This window comes from Gallus gallus, chromosome 26, assembly GCF_016699485.2.
Source record: "Gallus gallus isolate bGalGal1 chromosome 26, bGalGal1.mat.broiler.GRCg7b, whole genome shotgun sequence".
Lineage (NCBI taxonomy): Eukaryota > Metazoa > Chordata > Aves > Galliformes > Phasianidae > Gallus > Gallus gallus.
The window spans coordinates 2,762,367-2,776,579 of NC_052557.1; the positions used below are offsets into that span (position 1 = coordinate 2,762,367).

At 53.0% G+C, this 14,213-nt stretch overlaps 1 protein-coding gene across 4 annotated transcripts; it reads right to left on the reverse strand.

Annotated features, from left to right (window-relative positions):
* Positions 1-40: 40 nt before the first annotated feature.
* On the reverse strand, positions 41-10,470 carry CD34 (CD34 molecule). Of its 4 annotated transcripts, none has more exons than XM_004934976.5 (8): positions 10,321-10,470; positions 6,909-7,043; positions 6,001-6,365; positions 5,487-5,564; positions 3,484-3,631; positions 3,201-3,241; positions 2,402-2,566; positions 41-1,284 (listed from the first exon to the last, which is right to left on the reverse strand). In XM_004934976.5, exons 1-8 carry the CDS (start codon positions 10,397-10,399, stop codon positions 1,141-1,143), a joined length of 1,155 nt encoding a protein of 384 aa, XP_004935033.2. In that variant the 5' UTR covers positions 10,400-10,470; the 3' UTR covers positions 41-1,140. The 4 variants fall into 4 exon arrangements, with proteins under 4 accessions (XP_004935033.2, XP_004935032.2, XP_040508917.1 ...); XM_004934975.5 differs by having other exon boundaries at positions 6,001-6,368; XM_040652983.2 differs by having other exon boundaries at positions 1,155-1,284; positions 2,332-2,566.
* Between the last annotated feature and the right edge of the window lie 3,743 nt (positions 10,471-14,213).

A 14,213-nucleotide genomic window follows, 5' to 3' on the forward strand; every position in this document is an offset into this window, starting at 1 on the left:
CTCCTTTCTTTCTCCAGGAATTAGCAGCACATGGTAAACATCAGGAAGCCAAACAAACGCCGTTTAATGACTTGATGCACGTCACTTGTCCAGCAGACATGTCGGACAGCTTTGAGTCATTGCGTTGTGCTGCAAAACAAGGGCTCACTGAGGTGTGGTCCTGAGCCCCACGTCCCAGCGGGATGAACACGCGGCAGCTCTGAGGACACTCCTTTGTAATGCTTCTTTTTTCTCTTCTTTTCACTGAGATGATTAACAACGGGGGCTGGGAGAAGCAGTTCGCAGGGGAACGGCGCTCGGTTTGCTCCCGCTATTGGCATTACAGCATTGGCTTCTTGTTACTGTAAAGTAAAAACACTTTGTTTTTGTCTGAATGGAAACGTCCATCGCAGAGTCCAGCAGATGGCCGACCAGGAGCCCTTTGGCATCTTCTGTTCCCAAAGTCCTACGGAGGCCAAAGCCCCATTTTGTGGGGTAGGGAGATGGGACCACATGATGATGGCTCACTACTGCGGTGTTAATGCCACTTCCAAGCTGGGAGATGGGTGAGGCATCACCCTAAAACATCTACCTGCACCCCGGTGGGGTCAGCAGAGCTCAAGGTCTGTTTGTATTTCAGCCTTCAATGCCACGTGGGAAATGTTACACAGAGCTTCAGTACGTTCTAAGAGACGAAGGAATGCCAAAGACGGCACAAAGCACGAGGAGGGGATTAAACACCCCCTGCTCTTAAAGGAGGAAGACGTCCTGTGCCTAAAGACGAGATAAAAAAAACATCATTCCCTGAAACCCGAGAGGTTCGTGTCACTGGAATCCCAATCTAACTACCTAAATCACGGTGCCACCAAATCCTGGGGCTGCTGGTGCTCACATCACCACTGCAACCCGGATCGTGGCTTCAGCCTCCTCTGCTCGGCTGCATTTCTCACCGTGTGCTTTTAACAACAACAGCAGAGGATGGCAGTAAAGAAGTTCCCTGTGCGGTCAGCGGGAGAAGGAGGGAGAGCAGAGAAACGGCCCCAAGCAGCGCTGGAGCGCAGCGTGCTTTGGGGTGACGGTGAAACTCTTCACAAAAACGAGAAAAAGAATATAAAAAATCATGAGAACGTCCTGTGTGAGGCACTCGTGTGCTCCGTGGGGTCACATGGAGGTGTCGGCGAGGCTCTGCGCGGTGCCGCGGCCGTTGCGGGATGCGCCGTTCTCCTGCGCCCCGTTGGCGCTCGGCTTCTCCTGCTGTGCAGGGCTGCCCTGGCTGCCGGTCTCCAGGTCGTAGTGGTCTTCATCCTGCAGGCAGCGAGAGGAGAGGAGAGGTGGTGTTAGGGAGGGGAGGGCTGGCAGTGGGTGGCTCTGCATGGTGGCATCCTGTGGGCACGGGACCCACTAACATAGAGCCACTTAGGCATGGAGCCCTGCTGGCAGCCAGGAACTGTGCTTTGTCCTCTGGGACCTGAAAAGAGGAGCTGTTGTTGTTGGATAACCCGCCTTGGGTTGGCAGAGGTGCCCCAGCACTGAGTGTGCCTTCTCCCTTGGCCAAGAAGAACCACCACGGAATGAAAGCTATGGGATTCTCCTACTTCACTTCCCCTATCCCTTGCAGCAGCACACCAGCCGCTCAGGACTGCACTCCAGCATGGAGATGCACATGGGCCTGCCCATACACAGCTGTGCTCTGTGGCTCTTTACTGACACTGCTGCAAGGGGCTGCCATGGTCTCGTACTCAAACACACTCACTCCGTGTGCCCATTATGCATCAGTTTCCCATGGGATGCAGCTGGTCCCATAGGGATGCAGCTGTTTCCATAGGGGTGCAATAGGTCCTTTGGTGTACAGCAGGACCTGGTGACCCTGGGCTGTGGGCAGAGATTGCAGCCAGCAGCAGAGGAGAGCAGAGGGTGGGCACCAGCACAGTGCATCCCATGTGCATCCCCTGATCTTTGTTCATTCCTCACCCCATGTCTGTGGCAGTGAGGCCTTTGCTACTCATGGCAAAGTGGTGTGACGCTGCTCAGCATCTACTCCAGCAGCTCCCACCATATGCTGGCCCCACTGCCACCATCCAGGGCTGCACCCAGCAGTGCTGGGCTCCAGCTGCCTCTTGCACAGCTGCACATCTGGAGTGAGACCCTCCTGGCAATGAAGCGCTCCAATGGCTGCAGCACCGCTGTGCATGCGAGCAATGATAGGAGAGAAAGCCGGGCCCTGAAATTCATGGCAAAGGGGTTCTGAGCTCTCAGCCTGCCCGGAGTGGGTAACACGGACATAGGAGCATTTCTTCTTTCTTTCTTGATACGTTTTATTAAGCGAGGGAGGGGAGGAAGAGCCTTTCTTACAGCATCGGTAAATGGGCGGCGGGGCGCCGGCTCCTGGCTAGCGGGCGCTCTGCCACCTGTACGCACTGACCAGCCTCTGTCCCGCGGGGCTCCAGCTCCGCCGCCGCATCAGGAAGTACCCAGCCGTGCCCAGAGCCGCCAGCAGGAGCCCGGAGGTGACCAAAGCCGTCAATGTCTTCCTAGAGAAGTCCTGGTGGCTCCGCACGCTGCCCCGTTCGAGGGATTTGATTCCGAACTGAAAGAAAAGGACGGCACCAAAGAGAGCCTCGCAAACAGGAAACGTGTGCGTCTGCGCCGCAGCTTTCAAACAAAGCTGCTCCTCACCTCCCTGGGAGATGCACACAAACAGGGCTGGGCTTTGCTGCCCGAGCTCCGCGCTTTGCAGCTGATGGGCTTTGCATCTGCTGGCGCACGGTGAGGTTTGCTGCACCAGAGCTGAGATTTAGAGCGTGCATCTGCATGGATGGAGTATCTGAGAGCGCTGCTGCAGCTCTGCTGGCTGCCTTTATGTGGGCACCTGGAGCTCGGCTTTACGAGCCTCGCTGCAGTGCTGAGAGCAGGAATTAATTAACATCACGCAATGCTTTGAAGATGCAGAGTGCCAATTACATCCTAAGAGTTATGGTTGGGATCTAGCCCTTTTTTAAGAGGATACTACCCAATTTTACGGTGACTGTTCCAAGCACTTTCACCTTCAGTGCTTGCACTGAGGATCCTCGGGCACTGTTGCATGTCAAACATGCAATATCCAACAGATGGTGGCTTTGGGCTCACTGCTGCCTGGCACAGCAGCGGACTTCAGGCATTGAGACCATCGTGACACTGAGCTGCCATCCCATCCCCAGTGCCCAACCTCTCCAGGCATTTACCTTTTCCCAGTGAGACTTCCGGAGCACATCCGTAGCAGGATCTGCAATTGTTAAACAGGAGAAGTGCATTACAATGAGCGTCACACTGCAGTTAACATCAGCATGAGGAGCCCAGGAGCCACGAACCCCTTCACCTCTCCGGGTGCAACGCCATGGCTGAAGCAAAACCCCAGAAGAAAGAGCTCCTCCCAGGCTGCAAGTGAGAATTGGTGCCCTACAGAGACCCCCCCCAGCCCCTCTCTGGAGCCCGAGGCATGGTGATGGCTGGGGCTCAGCTCCTGACCTGTGTTCCCATCGAGGATGAGCAGCAGGCACTCCTGGTCCACCTCAGACGTGGCGAGTTTGATGTGGCAGGGTGGGGGCACACGGTCAGCATCCCCTTCGCATATCGCGCTCCATAAATCTGAGCCCTTCGTATCCAAAAAATGTTTCTGCGAGGATTTCAAACAAAGAGCCATGAAACCAAGGATAAATGAAATTAAGATATTCAGAACAACTCTTGCAAGTGACATTTAAACAGGGCTAAATTTAGGATCCCAATGGCATGGCAAGTCCCTCCAATCTCTGGACGGAGAAAGCAGCCTGAAGAGCCCCATTGTTTCAGGATCCCAGGCAGAAGCTGGGAGAGAAGGGAAATAACAAAGAGGCATTTTGCCTTCCTGTTTAGGAAATGTCTTCAGTGTTTTCTCTAGGTTGCTGATCAAAGGCCAGGCAACAAAACACACGTTTCGCACTTCTTAGAGCTGAACTGGCGCTTGGGTGTGGAAGAGGAAGAGGAGAACTACAGCCTTTCTCTCCCATGGGCAGGTCCCTGTATGGGACAGGACTGTCCTTCTCCTTGCAGCTATTTTCAGATGTAGACTGCCAGCAGAGCCACTGACCCCGTGCTCCATCCCATCCCATCTCACTCTATCCCATCCCATCCCATCCCATCCCATCCCATCCCATCCCATCCCACTGGGCCACAATCACAGCCCCTCTGTCCCATACACGGCTCCATGCCGCCTGCCTTCCCTTGGAGTCTCACACCAACAGGCACACTGAGCAAACAAAAATGCAGAGATCCATCCACGGCAGAATAACAAACAAATCAGTTTCAGCTGTCTCTATAGAGCTTGGCATGGGGACAAGGAAGGCCAAGATGGAACAAGAGGCCCAAGTGTGTATTTTCCTTTCTCTGCTGTGGAAAGAACTCATCCACGTATCAGAGTTTCCCTTTGCAATTAGCAGCGCTGGGTGCCAGCTCATTGCTCATTTGCTTTGGGAAAAGTCAGCAGGAAGGACACAAGGCCATTCCCTCCAATCTGTCCCTTCTCAGCAGCTCCTATCAGTTCCCAGCTGCAGCACCCACCACCACGGCCAAGCAGTTTGGAGCAGGGCATGCACTTTGCTACGGCCCCGCAGGACACCCATCATGCTATGCCATCCATGCTCATGCAACCCATGCAAGTGCCAGAAGGGCCGGTGCCACTAGATGGCAGCTGAGCTCGGGAGCTTCCATACCAACCCTGGCAAACCACCGCCACCATGAACGCTGGCAACCCTAAATGCCATTTAACAGGTAATTTACAAAGGGAAGCCAAGCAGGAATTCACCCACCCAAAGTGGTCGCAGCATGGCTGACCCGCAAAATAAGACTCATCGTTGCCATTTGTACGCAGGGCGCTGCCAAGTCGCTGTCTCATGGGGTACTGCCCACATTGGGCTCTCCTGCACCTCCTGCATGGCGAACCCATCTGCTCCCACCCACAGCAGCACCGCGGCTGACCCTTCCTTGCTCCTAGAAGTGGTTTTGGTGCAAAAAGCTGAAGGCTGTTAAAGAGTGCCTGGGATTCCTCTGGGAGTCAGCAGTGACAGGGACACAGCTCTGCCCCCGGCTCCTTCCCCGGGCTGCTGGCAAGACAAGAAAAGGCGACTGTGTTCCCAACAGAGGAGAGGAAGGAGAACAATAAAGGCGGTTTCCTGTTAAATGTGGTGGGAGAGACTTCAGAAGCCAAACAGACCCCAGATCTTCACGATGAAAAAGGAGGATTTATGCAACCAGAAGGCTGGATTCCATTGGGATCCCTTTGGGATCCTGCAGGGGCTGCTGCAGCCATCCTCCCCATTTATTTGGCACAGCCCTAATGCTTTCCCTCAGGGATGAAAGTGCAAAGCTCCCCACCCCAAACTGACCGCCGGTACAGTGATCCCATCTCCTCCAGACTGCGAGTGCTGCAGGACCCCCCCCTGCTGCTCCCCACCTCCCGTGTGCCTCCCCATTGCAAACAAAGGGCTGCCACTCACACAGGTGTGGGACTCGTTGAGCCGCAGGCAGAGGGCTCCGCTGTTGCTCACGTCTTTGATGTTGTGGCACGTGATGGGCTGCAAGTCAGAAAGCAGTGCTGGGATTAGCGAACCACTGGAGTAGTGCATGTTGTCCAAAATGCACAGCTGGATGATTTTGAAAGCAGAAGACCCCTCCAGGATGCCTGTGTTGACTCCTCTGCTCAGCAGCTTGCAGCACAGTGCTGAAGGTTCCTGGGTTGCCCTATGTAGCAGGGCTGCAAGCGTGGGAGCAGTTTGTGGGGCTCTGCAGCACCTGTGCTTTGCTCACTCATCCTGGCCAAGGTGCGTGCACTGCATCACCAGCTTTGTTCATCCCTCCCTACCCATGAAGGCCACAGTGCAGACCCAGACATGGCTGGGAGCAAGACACCCTCTGTAATTGCTCACAGCCCTGATGCAAAGCCACCCCCCTTTCCCCGCTGCGTGGGATCACCAATGCAGACCATGTGCAGCCCTATCCCCCTCCTCTCACCTTGCTGACACCACCAGATGTGTGCAGCTGTGTGGTGGCCTCCGAGACCACCGTCAGTCTGGGGGTGGCCGTGGAGCTGAGCAGTGTTGTTGCAGATGGGTGCACAGCTGCCGTCGTTCCGGGGTGCAGTGTTGGGCTCGGTGTGGTGGTTGCCCAACTGCTTGTGTTCTCTGGATGCGAGTGGCTGCCCAGCAGTGGTGTGGGGGTCTGGCTGGTCTGAATGCTGGTCTGGGCGCTGGTCTGGGCGCTGGGATGGGTGCTGGGATGGACGCTGGGATGGACGCTGGGATGGGCGCTGGACTGGGGGCTGTGCCCACTGCTGAGTCCCGGGGAGATGGGGCTGACTGATGAGGGTTGAGCAGTGGCTGCTGGTTGGAAGAAATGCAGTGAGAAAGATGCATGGAGAAGCTTAAGTCCTCCACAATCAGTGCGTGGCATCGCGCTGACTGCAGTACAATATTGATTTGTCATAGCCAGCAGCACCAGAACGCGGTGTTGGCTGTGTAAGAAATGCATCAGGCTTGCTTAGGTTGCCTAATTGTTACGTGAGCTCCATCATCTGTGCACAATGGGCTCAGTTCCCATGCACACACTGCAACACAGCCGGGGTGCCATGGCCGACCTCCCCCCTTGATCTGGAGCCATCAGAGAGCTGGGGTAAAAAGTTAATGAGGGCATCGTCCCATCCCCTCTTGCCTGTTTGGTGGGGAGAATGGGGCTGAGCCACCAGGCCTGCAGGCAGCCAGCGCCGTGCCGCCTGGCTCTGATGGATGCACAGGAATAAGGCAATGGGTTTTCCCAGTTGGGTTCTTTATTCTGAGGGCACAGCACATTCTCTGACTGCTGGGTTTCTCAGGGCACACCGTACCCATGCACTGAATACGTCTGATTAACAACACAGTGATTACCGGGGCTGTCCTGCATCGGTGTAGTGCTGGAACCCATGGTGCTGGTGGGTGCCTCACTGCCAGTGCTGCTCTGTGCTGTCGCCACGGCCAAGGACACAGCAGTTGAGATGTCTGTGGGGCTGTCAGCAGCGGTACCTGGGGAAGAAGAAGTATTAGGGGCTGCAGCCAGGCCCCCACCCACCCCTGCCCCGTAGCTGTGCAGGGAGGGGTGTTTGGTTGCGCTCACAGCTTCGCTTTCTTCTTGCCCCAAGTTGGCCTTCAGCTCACATGGGGGGAGTCCAGAGAGCAAACAGCTGGGAGAGCATCAAAGGCTCCGCGAGCACCAAAGCTCCGGGAGCACAGAGGACGGGCGCAGTTCTGCCCTCCTCCTGCACACCCTGAGCTCCATCAGAGCGCTGCACAAAGCCGGATTGTGGAGCAGCTTGAGTCGATAATCCTCGCAGGGAAGACTGAGGCCTTGGAAGAGATCACTGTGTGCCTCGGGAAAAAGAAGTTGGATGTGCAGCCGCAGGCAGCGTGTCAAAGTAAATAGAAACATTCCCATTGGCTGCGGCTCAGGCTCTGACTCATGAGCAAAAACATCTTTGGAGGTAAAGCAGAATGTTTGGGGAGTCGCTCGTTGCTCTAACTTAAAGTTTATATATTGCTTCCTGGTGTGTTCCAGAGATGACACTTCCAGCTTTCCTTTCTGCTGTGAACTTCATGAGTCAGTGAAAACGCATTTCTTCCCATCTCTTAACCTTTTACATTCCTATTTCCACTTTTACAAGCTGCTTCAGCGTCTCCTGCGGGGCTGTTGCTGTTTAAGACTCTTATCCAAGACACTAAAGACAAACTAATATAAAATACGCTGTTTCGTTTGTGTTTCTGCCCAGTGCAGCTCCAAGGAGCCTTACCTCACCCTTCCCAGCAGCGCTTCCATGGGGAGCAGTGCTGACACGGGCTGAGCAATGCCAGCAGTGGGGCTGGTTGCATGCAGTACGCCCTTAGCGTGCCTTGGGGTGCTGTGCCTTGGGGTGCTTTGCATTGGGATGCTGTGCGTTGGGGTGCCATGTGTTGGGGTGCTGTGCTTTGGGATGCTGTGTATTTCCGCACTGTGCATATCGGCGCTGTGCATTTGGGTGCTGTGCATCTCAGTGCTGTGCACATCAGCATCGTCCTGGCAGAACTTCTCCTAACTCAAGCTATCAGCACATGGCTGGAGGAGGCCTGGAGGACCTGGGTGGTTGGTTGAAGGCCATGCTGCTGCTCAATGGCCCCTATGGGGCTGCTCGGGAGCAACGTCCCCTCTGGCCCCGCTGCAGCTGCTGGGGGCTCTACTGGGGTGGGTGCAGGTGGTCAGGGCCGGAGTTGGGCTCTGCTTTCAGGGAAGGTCTCCCCCCTCTCCAGCGGTTGCAGCCAATCCCATCCCTGCGTTTTTCTGAGGAATTTCAACAAATCAAAACCAGGAGGTGTGAGCGTGTGCCCAGAACTGCAGGAGCGCAAAGCTAAAGCCACGCTTTGCGTACAGCTCTGTGTTTGCATGGCAATCAGCCGGAAACTTTACGTCACTGGAACTGAGGTGACCTCCCAAAGCACCACAGCCATCCCAGCACCTGTGAACTGTTCCAGATGTCTGCACGGCACCAGAGGTATTTCTGATCAAAGCCTTTGCACCGCCGAATGTCACAGATTGAAGCCTGGGTGAGTGCTGGGTGCAGTTTGCAAGACGTGTCACGCAGCGTTGCTTTCTTCCTCCCTCCATTGTGGCACATACAGCCGCTGCTACAGAGCTCACGGTGAGGTTTTATGCAGCGCTGCAACTCGTGAGACAAATAACCGTCCAAATGAGAGCTGGAGGGTCCACCCTGAAGCAGCCATTTATTGCACACACGTTTTTAGCAGCTTTGCTAAACTGAGTCCAACAGAAAGCAAAACTCCACGATGCCAAAAGCTCAGGAAACATGAAAACAAACGCCTTGCTTTGCGCTCACAGTCGCAGACCACAGCACTTTCCCTTCGCCTGCAGCCCTGCAAGGCAGAAGCTGAAGCCCAGGGGGATTCCCTGGACTTTAATTACACCTCCTGTGCGCCCTGGGACTCGCAGCTCTGGGACCGCAGTGCGGAGCTCCGTCCTGCATTACTCACACATTCCCAGCCGTGCTGCTCCCGGCCATGTGGCAGGAACTGGGGCGGGTGGAGCCCTCTTCCCTCTGGAAATATCTGATAAAATCCCTGCCCTCCCCCCTCCCTCCTTGTGCAGCCCCAGCCAGGATATGGGTGTGGGGCTGCGGGAGCTCCACAGTGGCCGTGGGCTCGGGGCACCAGAGGCTGCATGTGGACATTGGAAACCCCGTCCGCATGGCTGATTTGCAGAGCTTTTCTGGATCTTGCAGGAAAACAATTAATAAAGAAAGAAAGAATGCTTCCCAACCATACGAGATTTAAGAGACAAAATCGAGCTTGGCAGAAAAGACTGAACATGACATGGGCCAGCAGTGCTTGCACTGGGAGCGTCCAAAGCACAGCTCCTTTGTCCCACACAGGTGTGGAGCTGAGCACGGCCAGAAGCCCAGAGCTCCACCTGCAAGGCTCCATCCTGTGCCACGAACACAGCATGCAGGGCAGCGCAGCTCCCGGGGTGAGAAATCCACCCCAGCAGCAACGGGAACACGAAAGGAGCGCCGTGGAACAGCAGAGCAAAGAGCAAAACACAGCAAATTCCTTCAACAGAGGCAGTCCCTCACTTTGGCAGGAGTTGGGAGAATTTGCATCTGATGACACCCGCGGGTCCCTGGCTGCTGTCCCAGCACTCTGCGCCCGCACGGAGCGCTGCTTCACTTCTTTATTACTTTATGGTTGTTGGGCTTGGGACAAAAATGATAGTATTTCCATATAGAATAACCCTTTATTCATATATATGTATTTTTCAGATGACGACTACTTTGAAGAGCCGGAATAGGAGAGTTGAATATTTAAGATCCATCTGATTTTCACAATATGTTCAGTTCCTGCCACAAAACAGACTGACACCGCTGCAGAGCGAGGGGTGTCCTGAGCTGTGGCTGCACCCTGCAGCTTTGCATGCTGCATCTGCACCCCCCGTGTTATCTACAATACACCTCCCATTCAGGAGCTCTCCCATCTCGATTGCTGTCCTTCCCAGCCCAGCAGCACTCTGTTTGCAGCACCTCGTGTGTCGGGCAGGGTGCTCAGTGCTCTGCAGAACATCAGCGCGGTGCTCTTTATGTTCAATTGCAATCTGCTCCGGTCCCACTACATGGGAGTACATACCCATACTACATTCCCAACAACATGCATTCCCCCCACTTCGCCTTCCCAAAGACACAAAGCAGTTGCCCCATGCACTATTCCCACGCTGTTCCATTTCCCAGCAGCCGCATCCCTGATCACTTCTGCAGCCCGCACTCACCAGCCAACCTCACTGTGCAGAACACGATCCAGAAAAGCTGCCTCCACTTCATCATGTGCACACTTCCCCAGCACGGCATTCCTGCTCGGGGCTCCCCGTAACGCTGGGTGCTGCTGGGACCGCTCGTGGGTTCAGCTCTGCAGCACTGCTGAGCTCATGTGCTTGGTTGGAGTTCAAGTCCCTGAGCTCACTCGGTGCTGGGGTGGGTTTCAAGTCAGGAGTTGTGCATTGGTTCAAGACGGCGAGGTGGAGTTTGCCTGATTCGATCCCACGGCTTTATAGAGTTCATGGCAACCTCGCTATCACTTAGGTAATTTTCTCCTCCCTTCTTTCCTGCCAGCACTTCCAAACAAACAAACAGACGGAACAACTCTCCCCCAGCAAAGGAGTCCACAGCCCTCATTGCGTTAACCCTTTCCTGAGAGCTGCTGCCCTGCACAGAGGGGCTCCAGCCCAGCAGAGCTGCTCCATATCCACCCAAATCCACCCCAATCCACCCCCAGTGGGTATGGGGAACCCCCGGGAAATGGGAATGCTGAAAAATGGCTCCTGAAGCTGAGATTTTCTCAGCAAATTTAGCAAGGAACTCAAGGATGTGAAATTATCACTGACCTGAAGAGAGGTAATTCCATTATCTTCACTAAATTGACTCTGGTCAAACTGAGAGCTGAATGAGATTTAGGGGAGGTCTGCAAGAGAGCAGAATTCATAGGCAAAGCCTTCTGCTTAAAGCCTGGAGCAGAAAAGGGACTTGAGATGAAGAAATACCTCCGTGGAGCTAATTTCCATTGATTACATCCTATAGAAACATTGATAGCAGTGTAGAAACACCAACCCCACTCTTACTCCCAGGCTGAAGGTGACCATGTGGAAGTGGCATAGCAATGGCCATTTGAGAAACCAAACCCCAGTTAAGTCAGACTTCTTCCTTTCCAGGTCTGACTGAATGATACTATCACTGGGAAAGTCAGTGTGACCAGGAAACAGAAATGAGGTGGCCATGAAAACCACGGGCAACGAAGCATTCAGTGAACATACTGACTTTTGTGGATGTCCCATTGCACCTCTACAGCCACATGGCTCCAGTCTGCAAAGGGATCAAAGGGAAGGAAAAGAAGAATTAGTCGTATTATGTACAAAGGGATCCCCAGACAGCATTTCCACGGTACACGTTTGGTGGTATGACAAAATTCCAGCAGCTTTTGTTTTTGGCTTAGGACAGGAAAAAGTCTCTTGGAAGGAAACATCTGTAGCTAAAAAAAATATGTGCTCCGGCCTCTATATAAAGATTTCTATCGTGCTTTTAGGCTTTTTCTTTGTGTTGGATGACAGAAGTGTGTGACTCTATTAAAGAATGAAATATCTTGGTAAATTGTGGTCTGTAGCAGAAGGTAAAACCTGAGCATGGATATAGTGCAGCTCTGCCCCCAGCATTTGCTCTTTTTTCCCCCACAAAACACATATATGCTTTGGTAAATGCAAGACTCAGTGCAAACACAGGTCTGTGTGCATATCAGCTTAGAAAATACATTCGAAAGATGAAATAAGTAGATAGAGGCAAGGGTCCAATTTAAATAATAGGAAAGTGTTTTCATTTCTGTCCTTCTGAAGTGAGGATTGGGTTTGCATAGCACAACTGGAAACAAAAACTGGAATTCTTAAGTTTCATCTCCTGGGAAGACCAAAGACTGCTGGTGAGGACCAAAGTGCCACCGCACCGCAAAGCGCTGGCAGCATCCTCAGTAGGGCTGGGGCTTGGGAGCACTGCTGTGCAATGGTTTATCTGAGCACTAATATGAAGCTGAACCACAGGGAAAGAACGAAACAAACCAACAACTTTCCATTCTGCAGAGTGAAACAGTTGAACAGAAATCAATGCAATTCCGCCATGGCATTGGCCATGGTGCAGATGCCTCCAATCCCTTCTATCCCACCCTGCAGCCCTACAGACCCCGGCCCCACAGAGCTCAGTCCCACAGCCCCGGCCCTCAATGTCCCTTCCTGTCCTATACGGCTCTCCCATCCGCCAGACCCATTTCCTGCCATTCTCCTCCGGTGCTGCCCCGGCTGTTGCATGGAAGGGACCAGCAGCATCATCCGGATCTGGCTGACAGTCATGTCACACCTTTCACAAACAAACTAAAAATAGAGGGCTGGGCTAAGAATAGGCAGCGGCCGGGCCTGCCAGACTCCGGGATAAGACCCAACGCCTTCAGCTTCCAGGGTAAGCTGGGCTGCATTTAAATGAAACTCCCTGTGACAAAGATGTGGGTTTGCATTAATTCCCATTGCCTCTGCTTGCACCAAGTGCATCAGACCACACCTTGCAGCTGATGGTAGGATGGTGACTCACTGAAGCGTGGCACAACGGGCAAACCGAACATATCCTCAAAATGAGGAATAAAAGAAAAAGATGAAATACTTCTCAAGATCTCTCCAATTGAAAGCATGGACCTATGGTGGTTTGGATGAGATGTCACAAGGTGGTTTCTCCCATTGCTTTGACCATAGGAGCGATGGCAGATGGCGGCGGTGGAATCCACTGCGCACCCATTGAGCATCACCATCAGCTGCCACAGCTAGAGCAGAAACAGGGCAGGTCCTGGCACCCTTGTCCCTTCCCAAAGAACTGTCCCATCTCTTTGGCTTCCCATGCATGGGGACACACAGACCTCTGAGCACACAGTGAATATGCAGAACACCCAGCTGCAGCCGTGCTCTGCCCTGATTTCCCTCTGTTTGTTCAGTGAGCAGAAGGTAATACTTTTTCTCATGGATGTGGCTCTCCATTGAATCCTCTGCTCAAAGCGAATCGAGCACGATGCAAATGAACGCTGTGAAATTATTTCCTCCCCTCAGCATTGTAACTGGATTTTGTAGTTAAAAACCAACCTGAAGCCGTCGCCATCAGCCGTCTGAGGTTAACAATGGCTGAGACAATTTGACCCGAACATTTGAGGGGTCAAGTGCCCAAATTTCAGACAGCACGGTGATGAAGGTTTGTTCACATAGGCTGGGAATGTGGCCAAGTATTTAAGGGTGATTTAATTTAATTGTGAATGATGCAATAGACATATGGCTAGGAAGTTATACGCCAGGAAACATGTTTTCTGTAAGTATTTCAGCAGGCAGATGGCACACAATAGTTTTGGTGTAGTCATTTCCCCACCTCCTAAAAGCTGCTATTTTGAACAGAAGAAATAATTAAGTTCCCCACCGTGCTCCCAAGACACCAACGCTACTGACCCAGAGCACGTGCAGCGTTAGAGGACTATTTCTGCACAAAACCCCATCAAAGAAACCAAACCTCGTGCTCACCTACCCGTTCCCATGCCTGAGTTTCAAAGCACGTTCAGCACTGAGCAAACATCGGCGCATCGCAGTGGTCCCAACACGGTGGGGGAGCAGAGCACCCAGCAGCATGCAACGCCACCGCCAAAGCCCCAAAGCATTCCCTCTGAGGTTCAAACTGCAGCACGCTGAGAGCTGCTCTGGAGACATCACTGCCTGAATTCCTGGAGCAGAGCTTCTCCAAAGCACCCCAAGTCTTCTCCAAAGTCTTGTTTAAATTTAGTTCCTGGAATTAAAGAACATATATATATTAATTCAGGCAAACTCCTGCCTGCAAGTGCACTTAATGAGTTCCTTGTTATTTACTGCACCCTTGCACAGCTATTGCTTATTCATCTACCCTCAGCAGAGCCATTCCTCAGAGAGAAACAGCCAAAGCAAACCAACAATATCCGTTTTTTGATGGTAGATCGTATATTTTCTCTTTTTTTTTACAAATAAAAAAGCTTTGGGAAATATTAAAGAATAAAACCCATGGCTGCTGGAACTATAGCACAGCGCTAAGGAAAGCGATGTATTAAAGCCAATCACTTTGTATGATT

Excerpts from the sequence above, each read along its gene's own strand:
- CD34 (XM_004934975.5), bottom strand. The coding sequence starts at position 10,399 with ATGCCGTGCTGGGGAAGTGTGCACATGATGAAGTGGAGGCAGCTTTTC. Across the intron at positions 6,369-6,908 it reads ACCGATGCAGGACAGCCCCG|CAGCCACTGCTCAACCCTCA; the intron begins GTAATCACTGTG and ends TCTTCCAACCAG. Across the intron at positions 5,565-6,000 it reads CATCTGGTGGTGTCAGCAAG|CCCATCACGTGCCACAACAT; the intron begins GTGAGAGGAGGG and ends TCTGACTTGCAG.